Source organism: Anarhichas minor, unplaced genomic scaffold (genome assembly GCF_050575085.1).
Source record: "Anarhichas minor isolate MPS153535 unplaced genomic scaffold, ASM5057508v1 ptg000025l, whole genome shotgun sequence".
Taxonomy (NCBI): Eukaryota; Metazoa; Chordata; class Actinopteri; order Perciformes; family Anarhichadidae; genus Anarhichas; species Anarhichas minor.
Window position 1 is genome coordinate 12,428,311 of NW_027466471.1, and position 27,381 is coordinate 12,455,691.

The window sequence follows — 27,381 nt, forward strand, 5'->3', positions numbered from 1 at the left end:
ATTTGACCATCCTCTTGTTTAGTGTGACCACATTTTGGATCTGGGCACAGAGGGTTTGCGGTTATGGTCCCATAAGTTCAGAGAGAAGGCAGCCTGTGTGAATCGTGCCTATATTCATAAATGCTCACAATACAGCACTGAGAGGGGACACAATGACTTTGTGGTGGCGGTGAGTGGCTCCAGTGAGTGTGTATGTGTTCGGCAACTGGGTCAGATGACCGATCTGGCAAATAGCAGCACAGTCATGGAGAGCTACAGTAGCAGCCTTATCAGCTCAGGCTCATCCCAAGGCCGTTGCGGTGGCCATGAAAGCCCTGTTGAACCAACACGCTGTTACAGAACATGAGCACAGGGTTGGTGGGAGAATGTCATATTTGCTCATATGTCTGAATCAGCAAGATCAGCATATGGCATGATCTGAAGTGGGGTGATTAAGACGGTGGCATAAATAAAACTCACGCCTTATGTAAATTTAACCAAAACAGACAGGTTTACTGTTCTCCCTTAGGACTTTATGTAATTTGGAGGATGTTGAAGATTACATAATAACATAACGCCAAACAACACAGATTCATATTCCTTACCAAGCCATAACCTCCCCAGCTGGTGGAATCATTTCATCCCACAGTAAATAAAAACAGCTCCACAAATGAATTGAACACACTGCCTCGTATGAAGGTGCTGAATGTGAGCCAGACGTAAAGGTGATAGAAAATGTTCTGCCTATTACCAATAGGTGTTAAGTCATTTACATGATGTGGGGCATTATTATATTCAGCTCCAGATCCCTCGATAGACGTGTGTACTGTAGATCTTTTTGAATAATAGTGTGAAATCTCATAAAATTGTTCTACCATCATTTAATATTCCTTGGTCTAATGTGTTTTATTGCAATTCATTTGTGACATCTGGCTTTGTGTTGGTGATGATGTGCAGTGGGAGGAGAGACAGGGAGGAATTAAGGGGGGGGGGGGGAGAGCCAGCGGCCAGGCAGGCAGGGAGGGGAGGACAGGCGCGCTGTTCTCGTGTGATGGTGGTGGTTTCATAAGGAGGAAGAAAGCGACTGAAGCGGCGAGCTCCTCACACTCTTCAACGGATTTTATTTATTGTCTCCCCGCAAAAATGTGTACGCCGTGTTGTGTCTCGCAGGTGAGCAACAAATACCGTCTTACCGCTGTTTATTTTGTTGGTCAACGGTTGTGAATGATACTATGACGCGGTACAGGGGAGCGTTAAACTCGGTGTAACGTCGACTTCGGTCTTCTTCTACTGTTTGTATCATATCTGTAGCCATTCATCGTCTGCTAACGCGAGTCGTTTTCACGTCGCGGTTGAATCCCCGAGACCAATGTCAGCCACTGCTATTCACTAACAACATGAGGATATTATAATGCCCTCTCTGAAATGATGGAATAACTTCACTGTAGTGACGTTATCGCCGTTGGAAGACAAAGAGAGGACGAGGCAACGAGCTAAAACTGCAGCCGCAGCACACCGCGAGGAGCAGCCGACCTGCTATCAGAACGTCATATCTTACAGATGTGTTGCACGGAAACAGAGAAACATTTTGGGTTTACAGAGTCAGACGCCTATTGTCTGCGTAATTAGGTGGTGGAAATGCGTCTGCGTTGTGGTTTTCTTGTTTTCTTTTCAGTAATGCACTGTTGCACTTTTCCAACCAATGAGGAACATCTCGCTCCCCAGATGAAAAACTTCAGGCCAAAGCGATTACAAGCTCGTCTGGTACTTCTTCTCTCAGTTAAACAGCCTTATAGAAATGTTATGGTTTCAATTGTGTTTCTTAATTGGTTATGGACAATATGTTATAGTTGCAGAGTTAATTGTAAAAGGCAGACTCACTTCTAAGCTGTTTGAGGTCAGTTTGAATTTGCAGAATGCCTTACAATAAACCATATTATACACACCACTGTAAATAGCATGGCTGCTATTGGAGCTGAAACAATAAGTTGATCATTCATTGTTTCGATTGAATATCAACAATTTTGATAATTGATTTGTCATTAGTATTGATTGATTTGTTGTTAAGGTAATTGTAAGGTAATCCAGCTTCTGATTTGCAAACAATACCTGGTTTTCTATGTACTCTATGTACATTTCATTTCTTTGGGTTTTGGACTGTTGACTGGACTAAAACCCATTTTGTGTCTTTTTACACATCAAAGGATTAATCAAGAAAATAATCTCCAAATTAGCCAGTAATTAAACTAATTGGTGCTTTCATTGTTCACGTTTGTAATAACATGAAGTTGCAGAATTGCTTTGAAAAGACAACAAGCTTGTGATTTATATTTAAATGAAGAGAGGATTTTCTTCAATGCTGAGTGTGTTTTTTATCCAACTGATTGTTTTTGACCATATGGGTTACCACTGCTGAGCTGGTCTGGTCAGGAATTTAATTACACAGACACATCCCTCCTCTAAGGGAGCTCACTTCTATTTCCTGTTCTTTTCAAATACGGGGTGATGGAAACGGGGAAGGATTAAGAAGGGCAAACAATAAAATCAGTCTTGTGTACGCTGCTGGTGCTAATCCCTGTCACAGGCACCCCATTTAGTTTTGTCGCCATCTCTATTTATGTGTAAACCATGTGTAATTAGCTTTTTCTTTGAGTGTGCATATATGTGCCCCTCTTGAGTTTTAGAGTAGCCTAAATCGATGTGTGGTCTGTTAATTTCCTGTGGTTAGGAGGCGGACGTAGGGGAGGGTGGGCGTTGTTTGGGTTAGATTGGGAGAGGGGAGCCGGATGGCGTGGGAGCAGCTCACTTGTAATTTCGCAGTGGGATCAGGGATGCAGGCCATATTGTGATGGGATAGGGGTTAGGCTTCCACTAATGTTGAGTTTTGTCCAAAGCGCTGCAAGCGTTGGCTGCAAGTGTGGGACAGGACTGAAACCATGTGGGTGTTTCAAGCAGCACAGCTACGGTACAGGCAACGCTGGCAGTGCACATAAGTCCAGAGGACCTAGAGGACACTGTGGTCCAGCAAGTAGCCGTTCTGATAAAGTGTCCTTGAGTTAGACATCAAGCACTTACTCCCTGGCCTGTGAATGTGCAATCACTGTTTTGACATTGTACATTTCTGGCCTTGGCTGTCTTGCCTTGGTCAGGGTGCTACAAAAGGGCCAAAAGTATTTGATAAATGAGGAATGGTAGCCAATATATTGCTTTTATTATTGGTGTTTTATTTTTAAATATTCATTACATGATTGATGCCGTTTCAGTGTATTTTTGTAAAACGATTTCTGCAATTCTTAAGAATGCCAGCTGACTGTAATGAGATTTCCCATATCAACAATTATTGTGAAATCCTGAACGTTTATCTGTAGCCCAGCAACAAACACCAACACGGGTGTCCGTCTGTAAAATCACTTGACTTGTACAACTATTACCCTCGGGTAAATACGTTCACCAAACATCTGTACCAGTCCCCACCAACAAGAAGTCTGGGTCACATACGTTGAGAATAACTGGTCAACTGTATCCCTGTGAGACATGTCTGCTGTTTTCAGCAGGCCCTCAGGAATTTTGCTGTGGTCAGCAGCAGCAGGAGCTTGTTTTCCCACAGTGACCTCACTGGCAATCTCTCATCTCTTTTGTCTGCCTCTGAACTGCCATGCGGCAGCCATAACGTCTTACGCAAGCTCCTCCTCGTCACATCTTCCCATGTCTTGTCTGTGTAATTCAGTATTTGTGAGCAAGGGTTGAGGGTGCTGATGTAAGCGTCTGAAATGCCAGCTAACTCTTTGCATGGTGCCTCAGTTGAGCCAACAGTAAGGCTGTGGCTAGGAAGCACATCATCTTGTGTTCAACCATTGCTTTCTAAAGCATCACACTAGTAAACAATACACTTTGGGAAGTGAAACAGACCGTTGGCTAAACACAGCGTGACGTTGGATAAGCCTGTGCCCGTTGATCTGATATTGCCTTGTCTTTTGACTGTCTTCCCCGTTCTTGTTTGGTCTGTTTGCTTTGGATATTTTTGTGACGGGACTCCTTCGTCTGCACGGGATTGTTTCATTTCTGCCCTTATTTCTCAGCTCTTCACTGTAGCTTCTTCTTTGTCTGTCTCTTCCTTTATTTCCATCGGACTTAAGTTCCTCTCTGTTGGTTGTAGCTAGGGGCTGTATTTGCCAAGAGGGAAGCAAAGACTTCCCTTTGTGTATAGGAAACAGAGCAGTGATACATTTTTGCTGTGTGTATACAGCTGCCTAGCTATATGAACAATAGTGGAGCTGTCAGTCACAACATGAGAGGAAATGGAGTCTTTGACTGGAGCTTGGGCCAACCGAAGTATGAGAGAGATTCTGCCTCGTGTCTTATTTTTTTTAAAGTTTTTTTGTTTGGCTTTTACCTCTTTTCCTTTTTTTCTCCTCGCTCCCTTCAACCCATTGTTGTGATTTGAGGTTAGAGGGTGTGTACCCTCTGCAGTTTCGACTAAGATGTTGGTCTGTCATGATTCATTGTGGCAAACTTTATCCACAGTGGCCACTGTGATTAACCTCTTACCAACAGGTAGTTCCCTCAATTGTAAAGCAGCCAGCCACAGCATAGTCTACTTATGTCAGACAGAATGTTCTATAGTGAAGTAGGATGGGGAACTAAGATGAATGTATTTGAGCTGTCACACTGTCGAGTTGTAAAGTTGTTTTGACAGTGCTCATCTCAGCTATCAGTCTGTCTGGGGTTTTTTTCCACTGAAAACTTTTAGCTTTTTCACTACTGATAAACATAAGGTCAATATCAGCTGATGAAAGTAATTCCCTCTGTTTTAAATCTTGGTAATGGAAATCCCCGTCAACCACAGGAAGAACAGATTCTTTAGTCTGGTGCCAAATACTCATTTCAGAAATGCCACATGTACGACCAATAGTACTTTATTCTTTTAGGTTATTCCCTATAGGAATAGGCTAGGCTGGTTGATGGAGGAGAAATCCCTTAACTAGCTCTGCATCTGTCTAACCCTCCTGATTCTCCTTCCCTGTGCCTACTGTGATAGAGTGAGTGACCTATTTTATTTTGCAATTGGACTGTTTGTATTGCGTAAGCAGCCGTGTCTGTCTGGCTATGTGCTGAGTTAACCCAGTTGTTTGATTTTGGCTTCCCTTGTCATTTCCTGTTTGTTAAATACTGCAATTCTTTCCATCACTGCTTGGTTGAGGATAATAAGACGGTAGAGAATGGAAGAGGGGGAAAAACATGGTAATCATCATCAATACTCTGATAAACAGGTCACAGATGTGGTCTTATTGACTATATGTAGGACTGTGTCACGTTTGTTGATTAAGCATCCAGATGTAGGTCAGAGTCCTTGTTTAACCATCCGAGGTCATGCTGACTAATTCTGTCTCTGCAACCACTTGCTTCATGTTGAATGTCATTTAGATATTCTCACTGCTGTGGCCATTGTCCATCTTCTCTGTGTAAGGCTGATTCCTGTGTGTGTGTGTGTGTGTGTGTGTGTGTGCGTGTGTGTGGCTTTGAGCAATATGGTCATCCTCCCGACCCCTAGAACAGCTAGCTGGGGAATGAGTGATTTTGAGTAAAGGGCAGCTGAAGACAACAAAGAAAGGGCAAAAGGGAGGAAGAAAGATGAGATGATAGCAATACCCCTCCCAAGTAACGGGGTGGGGGAGGATAGAGGAAGAGAGTGAAACAGGGAGCTGCAGCCTGAGTGTGAAAGAGACGAGTCTTTGTCTCTCGAGAGTCCCACAGTCACAGTGTAGGGAGGCTTGTGGCCTTCAGTGGAGGGTTGTGAGAGACTTGGCTCATTTGAAGTCTGGTAAAGCGAGACTACCCGGCAAGTGGTCAAAGTGCCATGTTTGCTGCAGCATGTGATGATGATCTTTCTGACGGATGGCCATAGCGAAATGACACACCAGTGGGGGGTTGCTGTTGGTATTATAGTAGGGGTGTACACTGCAGACACGCCGGCCACCTGTCGACATGCTGGTGGGGCAGCGGAGGAGGAGGGGGTGGCCCATTAAGTGGGTAGGGTCAGCAATGGTTACCATGGATACTATTTTTGGATTTGTGTCTGGTGGAATTCCTTCAGACATTCCCCTCTCCTGGCTCCTTCTCCCTGCATCAGTTCGGCCCCCCCCCTAACTGTGTGCATGAAACTTAAACACTCTCACGACTTAAATCATTTTGTTGTTGTTGTTTTTTCTGCTTACTTTCAGTCTGTTGTGGTTTGTTCATCTGAATTGAGAAACACATTAGTGCCCTGCAGAGGAAACGGAAACGGCTCATCCAGACGTGTGTAGTCAAATGGAGACCAGGGGCCACATACTTAAAACTCTGTTTAGATTCAAGGCTAGAAGTCTGTTTATACGCACTCTTCTGTGGTATCTCAGGTAAATTGTTTGCACGTGATCTTAGTTGATCTGGCATCAAAGAAGTCTTTGTGTTTGTTGCCCGGATAGCATGAGGATGTCAAATTTAGAATTTATTTATGGAAATAATAAAGAGTTTGGTTTCACATGGGAATCTACTTAGACAATTAGCAAATCAACACCACACAGCTTGCATCAAAGAGGCAAGGCCACTGCTAATTGTTCTTCAGCTCCAGGCAAGAGCAGCCAGTCAGGGAATCCTCTGGACAGAGGGAGCAGGGAGGCAGAGCCATGTGGGCAGAGAATAACTTGATCCTGACCATGTGTGGATCCACGAGTCTGCAGCGTAGCGCACATTACTGGCATCTGGAGCGGAACGCCACACATCAGACAATGTTGCACGCTGGCTTTACTGCATCAATACACGCTGGCTAGATTACAGACCCCGGCTTAGGGCACAGACCCACAGACGTGGGCTAAGATTACTGTTATGACTGAGAGGCGAACTGAACTGATCTTACTTGGATGCATTAACGGGTCAGGAGAAAAAACAGTTGAACCAATAAGTTAGGGCGTCCTAGTGGACTTGGTTGTCTGACTCTGACGATGTAATTTCGACGTCCCCCCCCCACCCCGTTGTGGCCGGAGACCTTTGTTGCATGTCATTCTCTTTATGTCTCTCTCTACCCTCATTTCCTGTCTATCTTGACTGTTAACTATATCCTTTTCAATAAAGACAAATATGTTCTACAACAGAGAAAATATATACAACAAAAAGTAAATGAAGATTTGAGCAAAATTAATGATGTGGAGCGAGGCCACAAGTTTTCCGGTTGTCCGTCCTGTCGCTTCTCGTGAACGGTATGTCTCAGGAACGCCAGGAGATCATTTCTTCAGATTTGGCAGAAATGTCCATCTGGACTCGAGGATAAACTGATTCTATCTCAGGGAACGCCTTGAGCGTTCAGTCAAGGGTTACTGTGACCTCGTAAAACACATCTTTGGCCATAACTCAAGAATTCTTGTGTTTATTATGAGAATTTCACACAAATGTCTTATAGCGTAAAGCAATGAAGTGGCTCAATTCTAGTTTCACCTTTGAGCTGGATAGAACGCCACGCTTTCTGTGTGGATGTTGTAATGGTAAAATATATTTTACGACTATGTGTCCGTGTTGTGAACCCGAAACTTACGTGTGGTTAAAACTATGCAGTAATAAGGAACATGTAGGTGAAAGTCTCATCTTACCTTGAAACCGTAACTGGTTCCCAGTTCCACGGTTCTGCATCTGGCAGAAACTAGATAATGAGCAGATCAAGACAGCCTGTGTCAAAAGACCTCTACTCCCCTATGCATGATTTATCTAGAGGAGGGGGCCTCTCTATGTATAAAATGATGTTGAATCTTGTACTTAGTCGAAGTTTTTGCCACAGTCTACTGAATACGTAGCTGTGGTATTCTCTTCCCTCTTGCAAGCGAATAAACGGACAAAGACAACTTTGAATCTTTTGAAGACTTTTTTTTATTGATTTGTGAACAAAAACTCTCTTCCTCTGATTAACATAGAAATCTTCCATCACAATGTAGCGACCAGTTTGAGTCCGTTACTGAGGGGGATGTTGTGTCCAAATAATGTGAAGTTGGTGTGAGAGGATGGGATCTTCTTGAGGGACAGAGAGCCTCTCATAACTTGCTGTAGGAGTCTGTGGTGGAAAAAAACCTATTCAATAGTACCGAGTGAGTCCTATAATACTGAAACAAGAAACATTGAGAGAAGAAGTTTGTCTTTAAAGTATTTATTCTCTGCGCAGAGAAGGCTTCACCGTCATACAGACTGCAGCGCAGTCTGCAGAGGATGAGCCAAGAGTTCAGTTTATCTACTGCTCTTAAGCATCTCAGCACACAGTAGGGGGGAACATCGGGTATTTACATTACAACAATTGATCAGCAGTTTCAAGCTCCCCATTGACCCCTCCAGTCACCCCCTTCCTCTTCTGAGCCTTGTCACCCAAAGAGATCTTTCTTTATTACCCTTGATTACCCCTGGGAATCTTCACACCCAAACATTCTCTGTTTAAACTGCAACCCCCATTTGGTAACTTCCCCTTATCGAAGCAAAGGCAGAGACACCCCATATGGTCCTGTTGTTACCACCCTCCTCATTTGTCTTCCCTTTTCACTAGCAAAGTATGAGTTGCATCCCATAAGGGGAAAATGTTGCGTGTTGGCCTCCAGCAGTGCAGCACCAACGTAGCCTTACAGTGGGCCACACCTCAATGGTGGACCACAACAGAAGTTCAGCTCTCATCGCAGCAGTGTGTGCGTTCTGCAGGCGAGGAGTAGGAGGCTAAAGCAGGGTGGGGCGGCTACAGAAAGGTGCTATACTGTATAATTATAGATCCTGCTCTTTCCTAAATAGAACACAGGGCCGTCCTTTAGAGACTGCCCCGCTGTATGAAAGCCCGTCAGAAGAAACAGTAGGCCTCTGTTTGTGTGTGTTTTCGGACAAGTCTTCACTGTCTGCGCTGACCGAGAGCTGGCACTGTGAAAGAGACCGGGATAGAAACCATGAATGAGCAAAGAGACACTCAGGCGAATGTCTTCAATGCAAGTGTCCCCCTGTCCAGTAAGCTGCCATCATTTTGTCTTCCGGCTCAGACCTGCAGTAGTTGAAAGATGAAAATGTCCCAGAAGGCATCAGATAGTGCCGCTATTTTGACACAATGGCTGCAACCTTTTAAACAATTAAATAAAAAACCCATTAGATGCTCTAAATGCTTGACCGTGCACCTTTTACTATAATGTTTTTACAATTAAGGGGTGTCAAGTGAATATTGCATTTCATAAGGTGAACTCACCATATCTGTAAACACCAAAGTATCCACGGAGAGTACAGCAGTCCTCTTAGATACTGTAACATTGAACTTGTAACCTTGAATTGATAGAAGTGTTGATCGTGTTTCATGAGGAGGAGACACCTTCAGGCGCCGCCTTAAAGTGTCTGTAGCGCTTTGGTTTTGGCTTCTAAGGTTTAACCAACTGTCGTGTTTTACTACTGCTATTTCTGTCCATATTCTGTTCATTGCATGTCGGTCCATCCTGGAAGATGAATCCCTCCCCTGTTGCTCCTCTGAGGTTCCTCCTTTCTTTTCCTTTTTAAAGGTTTTTTCCTTCTTTTTTTGTGGAGGTTGTCTAAACTCAATTATGGGTTCAAGGATAGAGGAAAGAGACCATGTGATTTTTATTTTCTGTCTCTGTTTTTTTGTCTTGGTTAGATTTTCACCTTTTGTCCACTCCATCACTCCGTTCCATCTGTATCCTCTGTAGCTGAGGGAGGTGTTTGCAAAATGCACACACACACACCCGGTCTCTCCTTATCCATGTCTATTGTAAATACATTGTCTCTATTATAACGTGTGGAAAATTCTGAAATTGATACGGTAATGTTTTGCCCGTCCCTCCCTCTTTTCTCCATTGTTCTCTCTCTGTGCAGCTGGCCTGCTGCTGCGGATCAGCGGCCTGCTCGTGCTGCTGTGGCAGCTGCCCCCAGATCAAGCAGTCCACAGGGACCCGAATCATGTACGCCCTCTACTTCGTGCTGGTCACCGTCGTCTGTGTCATCATGATGTCCCCCACTGTGGAGGAGCAGTTGAAAATAAATGTAAGTACAAAAATCACACACAGCAAAGTATCACTCTAACCACAACACATACACATGTACACGCTCTTAAATTACAGGTATATTTAGGAATAGAATCTATAGGAATAGATGGTTGAAAGTGTTAATTACAGGAAGGTGTAAACATCACAGAGACAAAATTAAAGCTCTCATCTGTGCTCCATAACAGCGTCGTTTTAAACGGAGACTGAGTGGAGTGGTTCCGAAACTCTCAGAACTAAAAGCCTCCAACAGATAAACGCTTCCGTAGTAAAGTGATGACTGCTAATACTTTATGAGATCTACTCTGATCAACTCAGGTTGGAGCTCATGAGTTGTATAGGAAGCAGCATGCCTGCTGACTTCTTGGGGTGCTACATTTATAAGGCTTATTATAGTTATGATTTGGGTTTTAGCCCAGTTGCTGTTGACAATAGGGAAATAAAAGTCAGTTAGATGTTTGTTTAACAGGCATGTCTATCACAGGTGTGACGGGAAAATAATTTTTAAATAACTGTACAAACACGGAGGGTTCTATTGATTGTCAAGACTACAAAATCTGTGGATTTTCTCGTAAATAATGTGATAGTTTAAATAATGTTATAGGTTTGTTCCAAGGTTTTAAGTCTTAATTCTTCCGTTGTTTGAATAGAAGAGTGGGGGTCGGCTCAGAGGCTATAATAACCAAGCCAACAGTAGACTGTGCCATTAGACAGTAGAGTGCAGTATGCAGAAACACATGCTGACATGGAGCACAACTGGAAAAGAAAGTGTGGCAGAAGTCCTGTAATATAGAGCTCACAAACAAGAGTGTCTTTCTGAGTCTTAATTGCCACACTTCAAAGCGGCAACAATCAACCTTCAACAGAGTTTCAGGCTGAGAGAGCAATTTTCTGCTCTCTGAGTATCCATTTATACAATTTGTGAAGCTACACAGATGTAGATACTTATTTGAGACACGTAGGCAGATACTTCTTGTTATCTCCAGACATATATATATATATATATATATAGAGTAAGTTAATGTTAGAACAATTAACATTAAACAGGACATTTATTCTTGCAAGGAGGAGACAGGGTTGAACACATACAGAATATGAGTCAATTGGCTGCTCAGAGGTTTGTCTCTGAGTCTCTGACATATATACTGAGGATAACAGGCAAGTGCGCTGGCGCAGAGTAATTTGCATAAGTTCCGGACACTATGATAAAACACAAATGTGTTGGCACAGAGTAATTTGCATACGGTCTGGAACATCACTTTGGAGACGTTGAATTCGTTCTGTTAACGGTCATCTTGTCCTAATCAGGAAACGTCATGATTGCAAATCAGCTCTGCGTAAACACTGACATGCTCAACAGGTTTATTTTCTCTTATTTAGGACAAACGGATGAAATGCTCATCAAGTAGTCATCTGTGATACCTAATCACAACACCAGCTGAGACACTTGGTGTCAGAGGACGTTCACACAAAGTTTCACATGAGGACACAGGCCTTTGGAGCAAAACATTCCTTAGTCTTTAGTTTTTTCCCAACAGTTAATAACCGGTAATAGAGAGGACATTAGATCAATATAAGGTCAAGGCTCACTGTATTCCTCCACTACAGAAAGAGCAAGAATGAATTTGGAGGCTTCGCTCTCCACACGTATATTTTGAAATTGGATGTTCTCTTGTCAGGTAAGCCAACTTTTGTGTTTGGCTCTGTGGCATAAATAGAATAACATTTCGGAGATCGTACGAGTGTTAACATGTCATCGCTTACAGGCAAAATTAAAGATTTATAACATTGCTGCAGGCAAAGCAGACATCCCACTATTTCTCCTTGAGATCCCACGTGTATCTCAGTGGTGAGGCCATAATCGAGGAGGCAGGAGTTCAGGGTCGTAGTGTTTCGTTCTTAACCGCCCACATAGCCTCTGAAGTACACACAAGAGGCTTGCTGCTCTCTCTTTTGATCTTTAAGGCTTTCATGTGTTTTCCCCCCAAAAATTTACGTCTTTGAATCAACATAATGCAGGATAATTATCAGACTTTTTCTGTGGTTTGTTTCTGAAAAACTCCAACTTAACTGGAAGGCTTCTGTGGCTACTGATACGATATCGTTAGTTATCCTGGTGAGACTGTAGTGATACATGGCCTTCTCATCCTTCCTTCTCTTTTGTCTGAGTTAATATTTATAGATGAATATCTGAGCTTGAGAAATTACTTCCCTGTTGCGAGGTACCATACAGTACATTTGCTGTATCAGCATTCATGAGACTCGGAAGCCTGGGAAGTATACCGCCAACTGACTGCGAGCTTTTTAGGCTATTTTTCCCCATTCTTCTTCTTCTGCTGTTTTCTCCGGCAGTGTTTACTGTACAGTATTGAAAACGACTCCCAACTGTGTGTCTCCTTGTCAGAGGAAAACCCTGTAAACGGGCCTGTCCAGGCACAAAATGGCCTCTGATAGCCCCATGCAAAGCCTGCTGAGTTACACACACACGTATATACACATTTACACACACACCGCCAGTCACACACTGAGCACAGTGGGAAGTCCCGGCTAAGAGAGCAGCCATTGTGCGTATGAGAGTGCTGGTCTTTTCTCCAGAGATTTACAGCTGTCTGAAACAGCCGGCCCCCTTCCCTCTTAATCACGACACCATGGACATGCTAATATGGTCCTCAACGCGAGACAAAAGCTCCAAAATGGGCTTTTTACTCTATGTTGTGATCTGGCCTGGACTGTGGTGCACACTGACGTGATGACAACTCAATCCGCTGGCGTCTCACCCATGTGTACAACCTCAGTGACCAAAATACTCGAGTAAAGCCAGCTCAAAGTAAGTGTCTGTATTTCTCTCAACAATTGATTTGTGTTTGAAAAGCAGCTCTTGTATTTGACTTTGGTTCAGGTATCTACAGTGAGAGGAGGGAATAGATATTTGAGCCTCCATTCTGTTATCTTTTAAAGGTCGTCTCTTCTCTTGGCTTTGAGCCACTGAAGCACTTCCAATTTCCTGTTGAAGGCCACAACAAAGTCCTTATCTACTCTACCCAGTTTTCCGCTCTTCTTGTTTATGCAGCTCACTGTGGGACGAAACACATTTTGGATATTTATTTTAAGACGGATCTGCCAATCTTTCTCTTGTGCTCAAGCGCTCTTCTGCTTTTCGCTCTTCTCCAACCCCTCTGACTTGCCGACAAAAGGCGGTTAATTTATTCATCGGTGTCTTTTGTTTGTGTACACTGACAGTTAGTTGTAAGGCCCCTCTAACAGCCTGTAGAGAACGAGGAATGAAAGAAGGCTTCGCGGAGAGAAAGAGGGGTTGTTGTTGCTGCCTGTTCTCTCTTTCTGCTCCTTTAGAGGCGTGACGCTCAGAATGGAAGCTATTGGGCCTATTCTCTGAGGCCGCGTACTAGACAAACATGAGCAGAGGTGTGTGTGTGTGTGTGTGTGTGTGTGTGGGCGAGGGCACTCCATGATAATCTAATCTGAGTGTTTTGTGCGTTTGTGATTTTGTCAATCAGATCCCCTTCTACAATGAGTTGTGTGAGAGGATTAATGCAGGGGAGAACTGCAGAACTCTGGTTGGCTACTCTGCTGTCTACAAGGTGTGCTTCGGCATGTCCTGCTTCTTCTTACTGTTCGCTTTCTTCACCATACGCATCAACAACAGCACAGGCTGGAGGGCGGTCGTGCATAACGGGTAAGAAGGCCTTCTTCCTCTTTCTGGTCACCTTTTGTCCCGTCAGTCATTTAAACAATTTATATTCACCGATAATGCATGGCTGCTAATGTATAGTGCTCGTTTGTGAGCTCTCAGGCGAAAGCGAAAGAAATTCTAACCCTTGGCTGAAGGTAGGTACATAACTCGCAGGCGTGTTTTCATTAATGCCGGCATTAGTACGGTTCAGTTTCTAAGAATGTGAACATCAAAAATCACAATACATTGTAAGCAAACAGCCTTATCCTGCAGCATTACAGGTGATCCCTGAATAGATTTTCTGAGCATAATTATGTCATAAACATAAGCACCTTAGTATTAGTGTTTTTGGGTTCATTATACTAAATGTTCTGAATTACACATGTATTTCTTGCATGTCTCTTCCTAACACTGTACATTAAAATTCTGATCTAAGTCACGCTGAATCTGTTCTGTCAGGTGTAATAGTTTTGTATATAAAATGTACAACGTTGAACGCTATGACTGATTTAAATGTCAGGTTCTGGTTGCCGAAGTTTATTGTGCTGGTGGGATGCTGCGCTGGAGCCTTCTTCATCCCGGAAGAGGAAACTTTTCTGGAAGGTAAAGAGAACACACTCGATAGTAAACCTACAGTGCTGTAATCTTTTTTTAAAGCTCGTATTCGTCATATATGTAACATTCATAATAATATAGATCATAAATACATGTACTGTAAATCCACCTCAGTTGTGGCAAAAAAGTTGAAGACACAGGAAAGTAATAAGAAAAGAGTGGAAGTAACAAGTAATGTTTTTTTTTTTCCATTAGCCATATCCTTTTCCAAGCTCACTCAAACATACTGCCCTCTAGTCAAACTTCTAAATGAACCTGCCACGTTATCTGTAGTTTGAATATGATCTCACGACACGAAGTGCAACAAGTAGCAGATATCTGCTGGAAGGTCGTCTCATCTCTAAAGCAATTTCCCTGTCTCTCCCACTCTTCAATGCCACAGTGTGGCGCTACATAGGAGCAATTGGCGGGTTCATTTTCCTGCTGATCCAGCTCAAGCTGTTGGTGGAGTTCGCACACAGATGGAACACAAACTGGTGAGAGCAACATGTCTTCTATATGCTTTTGTCTCTTTTGTCCAGGTAACTCAAAAGAGTTCAGCTCACTTACGTGAATCCAAATAGGTTTGGAAAGAGGGAGTCGTGTAGCTTTGTGTTGTTGTGGGCGGAGGCTTGTCAGCAGGCCGGCCCTGTTTAGAATTACAGGATGTATAATGTTGAGGAGTTTGCACTTCCTTTCCCCTTCCCCTCCCACGCAAACACACACATACCACAGCAAATTGTTTTAAAAACGTCTAATATTTTAGTAACCAAAGCAGTAAACCCAAACTTCTAAACAAGTATTGGTATGTGCACTTGCGCCCATTTAGTTTTTTAGTAAAACCTTGAATTTCCGGACTTAAAGAACCATAAACCTGTCTCTTCATCTCTGCAAACTGCAGAAATAACTCACTAACATAACTTTCTCTTTCTTTGAATTTTTCTTTAGGCCAACCTCTCCTGTGTCTGTTTTCTTCCTTTCTTCCTCCTGTTCACTTGATCTTTTTTTCTTATTTAATTTGCGTTACCCTTGTTCATCTTGTGTTTTTTCCTTTCTGTTGTTTGCTTTCTCTCTCTCTCTCTCTCTCGTTCTCTCTGTCTCTGTCTGCAGGAGTTCAGGACTGAAATATAATACTATGTGGTACGCAGCTTTGGCCTTCGTAACTCTGATGCTGTTCAGTGGTGCGGTGGCGGCCTTGGTCTTCATGGGCGTGTTCTACACCGACGCCGAGGCCTGTTTATATAACAAGATCTTCCTGGGCATCAACGGCAGCCTGTGCCTCATTATCTCCCTGTTGGCCATCTCCCCATGCGTACAGAAACGTGAGGACCTGTACACGCAAGCACATTATCTCATTTGACTGTGTAATACAAATGAAAAATACGAGCATTTGCATTTAGATGCCATTTATAGAAAGCTACAATGCTTATCACAAAGAGTAATTCACAAATATCAACACATTTGAGATAATGATGGAAAGTAACGATAAGTAATACTATTAGCTACAATACTTACACTATTTTGTAAAATACATTTGCACCGACTCACGAATCTCTTGTCGGTATAGCCAGTGATATTTAAATCCTTTATTTACCTTTGTTGTATCCCTACAGTGCAGCCCACATCAGGCCTGCTGCAGCCAGGAGTCATCAGTCTGTATGTCATGTACCTCACCTTCTCAGCCTTCTCCAGCAAACCAAAAGAAAGTGAGTATGACCAGACACCCATCTCCAACTAGTAGTTACTGCCATTGTTGGGTTCGATCAACCGGTATTATATATGTTGAGTGCACTTTTATTGTTTCGAGAAGTGTGTTTTTAAAAGGGTCACTGTGTAGCCTTTCGGGGGATCTATTAGCAGATTTGGAGTGTTATATTCATAACTATGTTTTCATTAGGGCATAATCGCCTGAAAATAAGAATCTTTGTGATTTTGTTAGCTGAGAACGAGTCCTTCATATCTACATAGGGAGCAGGGCCTCCTCACGGCATCAGGCATGTTGCAGCGCCTTGTTTCTACAGTAGCCCGGAACGGACAAACCCAACACTGACTCTAGAGAGGGCCTCTCACGTTTTCACGTTACCTGAAGGCCATGGTAGTTCTCAGGCACACTTGTGAAACCAATGCACCGCCAGTCGCCTTCTGACTTTCATTGCTCCTAAAGCAGAGTTATTATGGTATGGATGTCCTCTGAGTTAGGCAAGCGGCATTACCACAGCCTTGTACTCGGCGGCTCACATTACCGCAGGCTTGGAAAGGGAAGAGTGAGCGAATATTTGTTCATTTGATTACAATCTGCAACCACACCTCTAGATGCCACCAAATACTACACACTGCTCCTTTTTAAAATGGCAACAAAAAACAACAACAGCTAGTTGTTCCAGTGGCCTGTGTTTTAATGGAGTTTTAGGATTAGCATGCATTTCATTGGTGGTGATGAAGACATCAGTGGTTTGACAGTTTAAAAAAAAGAACTCTGAAGAAATTACAAAAATGTTTATGCTCATATCATAACATGTGACTTTTAATAATAAATATTGATTGTAAGTCATCTGGTTCAAATTAACCAAAAATAATGGAGACAATAAAACACACATTTAAAGCACATTTCAGAAGCCAGAAATCATATTTTACGATTGAGGACCCAGATTTGAAAGTCAAGTGTTCAATGTTATCAATACAGAATACAGAATCCTGCACATCTGTTTTGTGAAATGTTGTTGTGTTACACTCGAGTGTAAAAAACATAAACCTATAGGCACAATACAGTGAGGCCTGTCTAAGATAAGGGATTCATATCTCTATGACTAAGATAAAAAGTTTAACTTGGAGCTTTAGAGAAAGTTGTGATCCTTAAAACAAATCACTCTGTAGATTGTGAGGTACATTTCCATCCCTACAGCGCTCCTATTTCCACAGCCGCTGTCAAGATAATATCCTATGCTGAGACGCTATTGTAAAGATAATCTTACCATAAATATTTAATATCAGCACATGCTTCCAAAGTAACACTCAAGTATGCTGTTATTGAGGCTGTTGGTGCTTTTGTACTTACTGTAAGTTGCACTTCTCTATTTTCCCTTTGCCTCCCGCTCTCGATACGTTGTACCAAAATACACACACGCACTCACTGCATCTTTCACAATATCCCCTCGCCTTACAATACTCCCTCTACTTGTTCTTTTGGCTCATCCATCTCTGTCTCCATTCTTTACGTCTAGCGGTGGAAAGAGATGGTGTGAACACCACCGTTTGTATGTTTTCCTTCAACTCTGACACTGAGAGCGACAAGCAGATTGTGACCGGTTTTGGAACCATTATCCTTTTTGGCTGCATCCTTTACTCTTGGTAAGACACACACACACACAAGCACACACCTTGCTTCTCCTTTTTCCTGATCTCAATGTCTAGACAAATACAAGCCAAGTTTCCCTACAACATATCTCTTGTTAGTGCTATATCATTAAATTGAGAGAGTTGAGAGATTATGTAGAGGCTACACGCCAAACCCATTAACAGCAGTTCTGTTATCTGCAATGTTGAATAACGGTAATGCATTTCATGGCAGGCTGTAGCGACAGAGACGGGGTGGTTTTGATTGGCTGTGACTCTTGAGAGGGAGTGCATGATTGGCTGTGGCTAAGCGAAGGGTGTGAGAGAAGAGAACGATGGATTTTTTTCGTTTCCCATCAAGTGGAGACATCATGTCTATTGTGGCCGTTCCCTGAAGGAGAGGGAATTAGACTCTGCAGCAATCTGAAACTTCAAATTAATGGAAAAATACATTGTGACGGAATTACAACCTTTCTCTCCCTCCATCTGTATCTCTATCTTTTTCTCCACCCTCCCTCTAGCCTGACGTCCACCACCAGGCGAAGCTCTGCAGCGCTCAGAGTGTGTAGGAACTGTGAGCCAGAGATTGAGGTACACACACAAATATTCATATCTCACCAGGGTGTGTGGTTAAACAGATTAACAGGACTTGAAAACCCCACTGACCAGACACTTTAAATTAGACGTCCTTATTAAATTAAACTAATTACACCTGAGAGAGATGTGTGTCTATTCCAGTTTGGTGGTAACCTGTACGTTTTTCTTCACCCTGCAGAGAGCTCGCTGCTGTTTCTGTTTTGGAGATGACACAGGTGAGGAAAGTCAAAAAAATGTCCCCTCACTGTCTCGTCTTGCTTTTTTCCTCCCCCCCCCCCCTGCCACTCCAGCCTGTTCAGTGTGTATGCATATGCGCCCAGCCGTAGTGTTTGCACACAGAGGGGCTATGCTCATTGCTATTCCTCAGCCAGATTGAGGAGGGTGAGAAAGTATTGGTCAGCAAACATAGATGATGTCACTGTTACTAGGAGGGTCGTATGACAGAGTGAAGCAGGACCAAAAGCAAAGTGGAATTGTGGGTAGGCTGACACTGCCCCCTGCTGGAAATATACAATAGTTATATAGGAATTATATTTCCACCTGTACAAATATGCTATTTGCATGTATTTTAAATAAGCAAGTCCAGAATGACATCAGTGTTATACGGCATTTTCTCACATTAAAAGTGTCACTCCCTCACATCCTCTTTGAATTCTTTAATGTGTGCTTTTTAGATGACGGTGAGGAGAACAACACTCGTGGAGGCCAAAACGTGATGTATGATGAGAGAGAAGGAACCATCTACAGCTACGCCTACTTCCATTCTGTCTTCTTCCTGGGATCCCTGTACGTCATGATGACCGTCACCAACTGGTTCCAGTAAGTGATGCTCAGACATATACAGTATGGGTATGCTCATGTACCACAGTCACTGTGGATGATCAGACTGAACTAAGCAGACCTCACTCAGTTCATTAAGTGCAGAATAAATAATCACCAACTTGGAACAAGCAATATGTAGAATTATCCAATCACAGGATGAATATTTGTTTGGTCAACTGGAAATATAATTAATAACAGTATCAACATGCATATATACATGTGCAAAAATAGTCAATATTTTACTTTATTTCATGTATGAAATAGCTAAAATAAGGGTCAATAAAATCTCTTTCCTTTCGCTAACAAACTTTTCTCTCAGCAAACATTTTGACATGCCTTAGCATAACAGGTGTTATTAATAATATTTAATTATTTCAATAATGACTGCTTTCCATTTTGATAAGCCATTCCAAGGATCCTGGTGTGGCTTTCTGGGACACTTAATTGCATGAGACATTGTTAATGTTATTAGTTATAACTGCTTCTCCTGCTATGACGAGTTAAAATGTCAGATATGAAAAATATCTGTAGTGACTTTATTCTAATTAAGATATGATTAAGGATAAGCTTGCAGGTCCTTAGTATTGTCTCAATTAGGTTAAAGTGGCTATAATCAATATTTTTGTTATAACCATGGATCAAATGACTATGGACTAATGGTGGCCAACACATATGGAATAATCACCTGACTGCCGTTCCCTCTATGGAGCTTTATAGCATATTTCAGCTCATTGCAGATTTGTTTCACTCTCGCAGCGTTTGTTTTCGGCTGTAGCAGCCAGCTGTTTTCAGAGAGAGAAAATAAGCCACTGCTACCTACCGAACATCAAAATGATGACAGACTAAAGTTATCATCTAGCTGGTGTACATAGTGGACCATTCAGCTGTTAATGAGTCTCGTAGTCGTTGCTCAGTTCTCTCGTTTTGTGCTTACGTTTGCAGTTTTGATGGCCATAAGATTGAGAAGCTGTTAGACGGGAGCTGGTCAGTGTTCTGGATCAAGATGGCCTCCTGCTGGGTCTGTCTCATCCTCTACATGTGGACTCTCTTCGCTCCCATGGTCTGCCCAAAGCGCTTTGACGCCTAAGAGCCCCACCACTAAACTAGAGTCGGGCTACTTGGGACGTGGCGAGGCAGACGCTCTCACGCTGAGCCAAGGGACAACCACCCCTCCCTCTTACCTTGAAACACAAACCCCACGCTACCCTCAGCGTTCAAAATGGAGGATTATCTGTTGCCTTTTGTTATATATGCTAGTGTTTTACTTTGTTTTACAATGTTGATACCTTGATGGTAAATGTATCTTTTACTACCAGTTTACTCATGGAGTTTTGTATTGCTTATAGATTTGAAATTACATAAAGAATCATGGGAGTTAAATTACATTGTGAAACACGAGTATCATCCAGCCCCTATAGATTCCTTCATAATTTCAGATTTGAAAGTGTATTTTGTAAATATTACCTGTGTTTTAGATTTTTTTTTTTTCTCGCTTTTGCTCTCAGCCAGACATTTCAGTTCTGTTCAGTTGGACCATAAAGTTGTAGCAAAGTTTTGGGACAAATGTATTTCAGGTTAGAGATGTTACAAGAGAAAATGTATTTATTTACGTGTGTCTTAAGTAATCAGAAATCGTTTTGTGAAGGAATGTGGTGGGAATAGAAATAGATTTGTCCCTGGCTCTGTTTAAGAACTCATCTCTCAGGCTCACATCTAAGCGGTGTATGTTTGTGCTTTGTTATGTTGCTCCCTTTTGTAGAAGTTTTCTATGCAACAGAACAAGCCCTTTTCAATATTATACCCAGTGTTGTGAAGTTTCCACTTAGATTACAAGGATAATTCAGATTTTATTAATGTCGGTGCTCCCTTTGAGCAAGATCTTTTCTTAGGAAAATCCATGTCATCTGTACAACATTTCCTGCCGTCGTCGTCGTCGTTGTTGTTGTACAGGGCGGTGCTCTTCAAATCAACCTGCCTTATGTAAGAGTGACGTGGGTGGAGTGCCGCGGCTGCCTCTCTGGAAGAGCTGTAGTGTCACAGATGAGGAATGTTTGCCAAAGGTAGATGTCAGAAAACAACAAACTACTCTATCAGAATTGTTTGGTCAGTAACAGAGAAAAATATAACCGAGAACATTAAATATTTGCATGCAGACGCAGGCATTTAAATCAGCTGTTTTCTGTACAGTTATAAAGGATTTTATTAAATTTGTCATCTAATAATGGTGGTAAGAATAAGGTAGCATAATTGCTTTTATTAGCAAGTTATTCAACACTGGATGTTGAGTTTATTGCCGAATTCAAATTCACACAAAGACCTCCACCTGTTTTCCTGTGTAACCGATTCTTTACAATTTATCGCACATTGTCAACTGCAAGTCATTTTTCTTTTTCATTCATCTATAAATCAGAATGTCCTTTTTGTCTGATTGTATTACTAACAAGTTTTATGTACATTTTGGCTTAAGTCCTGTGATCTGTGGATTCATTCATTCAGTTTATGTTTCATATACATGCAAATCTTGTCAGGTGACTTCATTGTTTTGGAAACTATTCTGCATTTTTACTTTTGGTATGAATGTAGAATTGAATGGTGCTCTGCAGCTTTGATATCAATCTAAACAGAAACCTAAATCAGATGACATGACCCACTGTGAAGGCTGTGTACTACCATAACGTACATGAACACTTTTGGACCAAGATGTATGTTTGAAATACAGAGACGTGGGTGCCATGCAGTTCATTGTTCACACTCTTTCAATAAAACAGCCATGAACGCCATGTGGTGTCTTTATTTGCTGAAGATTTCTCTCATACAGATAAATGACACAATGATCTCATGTTAAAAAAAAAAAAAAAAAAAAGACGTTTTCTTTAATGTTCAGAATTTATTGTACTTCCAACACATTCAAAAATAGTATTGAATCTTTAACACTACTCATAGAATTGCATTTGAGATATTGCATAAACATACAAGCTGCTGATTTATACAAGAGTGTACTGGCTTCAGTTAAACACAAGTAAAGTATATAATGCCCAATGTTACAGTTTAGCTCAAATGTCAAAGTTAAAATACCATCACCAAAGTCCCTCACCAAAACTCTCCATGTTCCCTCTCACATAATCTTTTTTTCTCTAACTCGTGTCCTCTAACTCTTTGTTTTCAGCTGTCCAGCTCTGCTCCTCTGCTAAGTTGTTTCCTAATGGATCGCTCGGCTACTCTGGCTTCACTCTGTGTTCTGGGCATTGAGATCCTCGTAGTCAGCAGGAATAGTATCTGTGGTGATGAGAAAGAAAAAGAAACGCTTAGGCATACTTGAAGTTTATGTAGCCGATAGGACTGCCTCTAACTTGCAGACACTCACCGTTGCAACGGTACTTTAGATTGGCCCAGATTATGTTTTCCTGAGAGAAGCAGAACACGCCCAGTCTCCCGCCTCTCATACTGGTATCAATTATCACTTCTGTGTCCGCCACCAGTTTTGAACCCTCAAAGAAGCGAGCTCTGGTTCACACAGGAGGTGAAATTAGTTAAGTCAGTCCGCACAGTATGAGAGTGTGTATGTCTCTGAGTGTTGGAGGGTGTCCTGATGTGTGTACCTGATGTATCCAACCTGTGGTCTGTGCTGCAGGAACCAGCGGTAGGACACCTTGTCCTTCCAGCCAACGTTCCTGGGGTCCTTCCACAGGAGCCGGGCCTGATCAGGGGTGTCTCCTGTGTGCCAGAGGGAGTTCCTCATATACTCACCAGGACCCGTCTTTGACTTAACTACCTAGTAGTAATAAAGAGACAGATAGAATAAGAGAGGGAAAGAAGAGATGATGAAAGTAAACACTCTTCCCTCAGCTGTAACTCAGGAGGCAGAGTGGGTCATCCACGAATCACAAGGTTGGCAGATCAATCCCCAGATCCTCCTGTCAAAGTGTTCTTGGGCAAGACATTGAACATCAAATTGCGCCTTGCAAGCACCTTGAACTGTAGCTCGCTGCCACCGGTGTGTGGATGTGTATAGAAATGCAGCCATTTACCTTGAGTTGTATTCCCGGCTCAGCAACGGCTCTGAAGGGTGCAGCCTGCCAGTAGGTTTGTTCTGTCTGTTTCCACATCACCACGTAGAAGGAGGAGGAGTCCTGGTAGCCGAAGATGAAACCAGTATAGTCATCATCCGTCACCGTGTTAACGTGGAATGTTCCCTCAAAGTCAACCCCACTGAACGCTTTGTAGCCTGCAGATGTGGACAGTGGAGAAGAAGGACACGATATATGTGAGGCAAAGGCTGACAAAAAAAAAACACTGAAGAAGATGGGAATATTCAAACAGATGAGGATGAGACAGCAGGAAGGTATTCTGTGCTTACCGACTGCAAGGCCAGGGTCGGAGTTCATGGTCTGAACTATCTCCATGCCCTGTCAGGACAAATCAGAGTAGCTTCACTTTATTTGTCCTACTACGGGACTCATTACATATGTTGTTGTTGAATTTTAACAAAAATAATAATAGTTTTAACTAAATTGTACTACCAGTACAGTACTATACTCATGTTCTAAATAATATGGACGGAACAGGTATGAGCTTTATACAAAGACTTGTAATGTTACTGTAACAGAGGCTGGCTAGGAAAGGGGGTTGAACTTTGGCTATTGTTTACCTGATTCAGGACCACCCAGTTGGGGTCAATCTGAGAGTCCCCCTCTGGATCCAGCACTACGGTCTGATAGGCTCTGAAGTCGGTCAGGGTGATTTCAGCGTTCTCTGGGCAGTGGTCAATTATGTCAATGATGTTGTCTTTGTCAAAATCTCCTTCGCATGCGTCTCCAACATTGTTATCTGAAATACAAGGCTGCAGCTTAGTAGGGACCACATAGCACAAACACATACTGTACACATGCATGTACACACCAAGGAAAAAACATGAAGTGATACTAACTATCTGTGTTCTTTTGGTCTGGGTTGGGGACTAGTCTGCAGTTGTCATCATCGTCCAGTATGCCGTCGTTGTCGTCGTCATCGTCGCATTCATCTCCCTAGCAAGATAAAAATGCACATTTGGAGCAGGGTAAACACAGAGCCATCTATATGTCAGAATGCATGAGAGGAATTAATGAAATATGATTAATCTAATAAATGAAGTAAAGTATGAATAAGGAGATTAAAACCATTCCATCCTTGTCAGTGTCCAGCTGAGAGGAGTTGATGATTGTGGGACAGTTGTCTTTTGTGTTCTGGTGGCCATCACCATCACTGACAAAGAGGAGGTAGGTCAAAACATGACACATCTGTATATACATTCATACCACTGACAGAGGGCTCTACCTGTCTATGTTATCGTCACAGGAATCTCCTACAAGGTCATCATCTGAGTCAGACTGCAGGTAGACGAAACAAACACGGTTGGTCAGAGTAGTAACAGCAGAGACTTTTTTTAGGACGTTGTTTGGTTTGTTACCTGGTTAGGGTTGGCAACATCAGGACAGCTGTCACAGGCATCTCCCACCCCATCGTTGTCTCTGTCTTTCTGGTCTACATTGGGGACATGCTGGCAGTTGTCGAGGATATTCTTATAGCCTGCAAACATCAACAACCTCAGCCTTTTTATTTCTGCGTCATGTGTAAAAACGTTGACAGGAAAATCAAAAAAGCCTGACAGAACACAGTCTGCAGACACGGTCTGTCAAATGCATGACCAGATGGCAGTGTTTGTTGAAGTAGAAGGTGAAATAGTTTCCAGTGGCCTTCAATGCCTGGCGGAGGCTTACTGTGGAAAAATGCTTTGAGAGAGGAGACAGACATGACCAAGTGCTTAGCAATCCAGCCTGGGAGTTAAAGACATAACCAAATGATCAAGAGGTTGGAGCTCTGCCAAAAGGAACGAACATCTACAAACAGAGTCCCGACATGCAACATGCGTAAGCATGCAACGGTAAACATGGGAGCACACACAAAGACAAGAAGTTAAAACTGTGTTTCTAAAGGAACAAATGAGAGGTGCTTTAAAAGGGCAATCAAGTGAAGTATGTGAGAAGTTTTTACACCTACGATTCCAGTAGGAACATTTTAACATTTAACACTGTTTTCTACTGGTGTTTTTAGTCTTCCAGGCTTGAGTTGTTTCCATGAAAGCCAATGATCTAACTGGTAGAGGATGTCAATTGGAAACAGACACAAAAATACCAGGGAGATGTTTTGAACAGATAAAGTGCTGCCAGTCCAGTGAAAGCAACAGAAATGCCCACACTTTCCACCAAACAGGATGGCAAAGGTTGTATTCTTGTCTAGACAGTCTGGTCCCGACAGGCTGTGGTTTGGATAGCCCTCACAGACATGGTAGTTGTTTAATGTGATTATCAGTCACTTGGTTTCACAATGTGTTCCTCCATATATTACCTCTAATTGATGCAATAAAAGCATTAATGGCCCAGTTACTAAACCTCCCACAGTAATGACCATCCAACCTTTCCATTCAATGTGACCATTAATAAAACATTGCCCCTCCAATTACACCCAGTGATGTACAGCAATCACAAAACTATGTGACAATAATAATAATTTGACTGTTATATAATAACAAACACACTTACCGTCCCCGTCCATATCATCATCGCATTCATCTCCCAGCCCGTCCTGATCGGTGTCCCTCTGTGAGGGATTTTCAACTGTTCTGCAGTTGTCACAGGCGTCGCCAAGAAGATCCTTATCGCTGTTCCTTTGGTCCACGTTAGGTACGAGCCAGCAGTTGTCCTAGCACAGAAAAAAAGGGTTTACTGTACAGTGCAGGGGCTCAAGTGAGTGAGTTAAATTCCTGTTCATTCAAATGTTAGAGCCCATCAATATTTGCCTGCTGGTCCGGTTGAACAAAGTTACCTACATCTACGTTAATAATGCCATCACTGTCTGCATCGTCATCACAGGAGTCACCCCACCCGTCCCTGTCTGCATCCTCTTGGCCAGAGTTTGGCACAAAGACACAGTTATCCTGGAGAAAACACAGCAAAACACACACAGCATTAATGTATGATACTAGCATGAAATAAATGCAAAAAAAAAAGGGTAGGGGGTATACCTGCTTACAGTTGTTTTCTCTGCATTGGAGCTTATTGTCAGGATATGCGTCAATATCTGTGTCCTTTCCACACACATAGCCATTACCTGCCCAACCAACGCCACACTAACACACACACAAGAAGAAAAAGTAATGTTATGACGTTTTATGTAGATGGTGTAATGAGGAACAGCACAATCTTTAGTGATTCACACTCATTCAGTATTTTCTAAATCCTTACCACACAGCTGATGCTGCCGTCTCTCTCCACGACACACTCGGCATTGGTGTCACAGGGGCTGGGTTGACCGTTGGGGCAAAGCCTGATACCATGGCAGCCTCCCACCTGGTCACCTGTGAAGCCAGTTTTACACTCTCCGCAGCGGAAGGAGCCCTGGTGAGGACAATACTGAGTCAAAAACCAGTCCTCATGCTAAGAGAGTGTGACAATAACCATACTCTAGTTACAGTGGCCTCACTATAGTGTTGTGGCAGTGCGAGTTGGCAGTGCAACCTCCATTCTTTGGCGGGCCCAGACACTCATCTATATCGTCACACACCTGGAAAGAACAGGTAGAAGATGGAATTCACATTCTGCCAACGGGCACAGATATATCCAACAGTAGGAATGTTTTTATGTACAGTGTAGTAATAGTGTTTGTTGTACCTGTTTGTGGGACTTAGCATAGGACACTCCCACTCCAGTTATCTCTGGTCCGCTGTATCCCAGAGGGCATTTGTCACAGCGAAAACCAGGAGCAGTGTTTACACAGCGGACACCAGGGTAACATGGATTAAACTGGCACTAAGAGATACAAAATAAACACGGTCAAATGATAATTACTGCTAGTTTTACTGGTTGCAGAGTCGCATACCAGGAAACAAATAATACATACCTCATCCATATCGTCACAGTGTACCCCGTCTCCTGTCAATCCATCAGGACAGGGGGCACAGTGAAAACCCCCAGACTCTGAACGGATGCACATGTTCTGTCTGAAACAGGTGCCAGGTGGGCACTGAGTCAGAGGCCGAGGCTGCATGACAAACTGCGGCGGACTTGGAGCTGGACCTGTGTTGGTTGGATTACCCCCGAGACCTGTGGGCACACACAGCCAGATATGAAAGCATCTTGTTGAAATGTCACTTTGTCAGTATCTAAATACTATCTACAGTACATGATCATGATTTTTGTACTGCTTACCACAGGCAAGACACTCTGCGATAGTATTCCTCAGAAAAGTTGTCTCCTTAATCTTAAAGAAACACAGTGAAGAACTGTTAGTCGGGAC

At 42.7% G+C, this 27,381-nt stretch overlaps 3 protein-coding genes across 10 annotated transcripts in view; 1 reads left to right on the plus strand and 2 right to left on the minus strand.

Moving 5' to 3' along the window:
* Positions 1-7,701, minus strand: part of setbp1 (SET binding protein 1) — a 54,389-nt gene extending 46,688 nt beyond the window's left edge. For 2 of the 6 annotated variants that reach the window (XR_012956079.1, XM_076098839.1), the window contains exon 1: positions 1-7,678. The gene's annotated coding sequence lies outside the window, so the exon portion shown is untranslated. The other 4 variants (XM_076098835.1, XM_076098836.1, XM_076098833.1 and 1 more) reach the window with 4 other exon arrangements.
* serinc5 (serine incorporator 5) lies at positions 991-21,830 on the plus strand. 3 transcript variants are annotated; one of them, XM_076098844.1, is made up of 13 exons: positions 995-1,149; positions 9,629-9,689; positions 9,847-10,014; positions 13,529-13,707; positions 14,225-14,307; positions 14,702-14,795; positions 15,409-15,620; positions 15,912-16,004; positions 17,520-17,646; positions 18,153-18,222; positions 18,407-18,443; positions 18,903-19,047; positions 19,993-21,830. In XM_076098844.1, the coding sequence occupies exons 3-13, from the start codon at positions 9,931-9,933 to the stop codon at positions 20,135-20,137; spliced, it is 1,269 nt and encodes a 422-aa protein (XP_075954959.1). In that variant the 5' UTR covers positions 995-1,149; positions 9,629-9,689; positions 9,847-9,930; the 3' UTR covers positions 20,138-21,830. The 3 variants fall into 3 exon arrangements, with proteins under 3 accessions (XP_075954956.1, XP_075954959.1, XP_075954957.1); XM_076098841.1 differs by lacking the exon at positions 9,629-9,689 and having other exon boundaries at positions 991-1,149; XM_076098842.1 differs by having other exon boundaries at positions 9,629-10,014.
* Positions 20,298-27,381, minus strand: part of thbs4a (thrombospondin 4a) — a 9,918-nt gene continuing 2,834 nt past the window's right edge. The window contains 18 exon segments of the mRNA XM_076098840.1: positions 20,298-22,326; positions 22,415-22,554; positions 22,650-22,822; positions 23,079-23,275; positions 23,408-23,456; positions 23,699-23,877; positions 23,978-24,074; positions 24,207-24,291; positions 24,364-24,416; positions 24,497-24,615; positions 25,629-25,788; positions 25,916-26,023; positions 26,111-26,215; positions 26,331-26,483; positions 26,569-26,649; positions 26,757-26,894; positions 26,986-27,188; positions 27,294-27,345. Coding sequence (XP_075954955.1) covers positions 22,277-22,326; positions 22,415-22,554; positions 22,650-22,822; positions 23,079-23,275; positions 23,408-23,456; positions 23,699-23,877; positions 23,978-24,074; positions 24,207-24,291; positions 24,364-24,416; positions 24,497-24,615; positions 25,629-25,788; positions 25,916-26,023; positions 26,111-26,215; positions 26,331-26,483; positions 26,569-26,649; positions 26,757-26,894; positions 26,986-27,188; positions 27,294-27,345 — 2,142 coding nt within the window. The 3' untranslated portion in view covers positions 20,298-22,276.

Coding starts and splice junctions, on each gene's coding strand:
- serinc5 (XM_076098841.1), top strand. CDS start 1,123: ATGTGTACGCCGTGTTGTGTCTCGCAG. Junction 1,150..9,846: donor CGCCGTGTTGTGTCTCGCAG/GTGAGCAACAAA, acceptor CTCTCTGTGCAG/CTGGCCTGCTGCTGCGGATC. Junction 16,005..17,519: donor CTCCAGCAAACCAAAAGAAA/GTGAGTATGACC, acceptor CTTTACGTCTAG/CGGTGGAAAGAGATGGTGTG.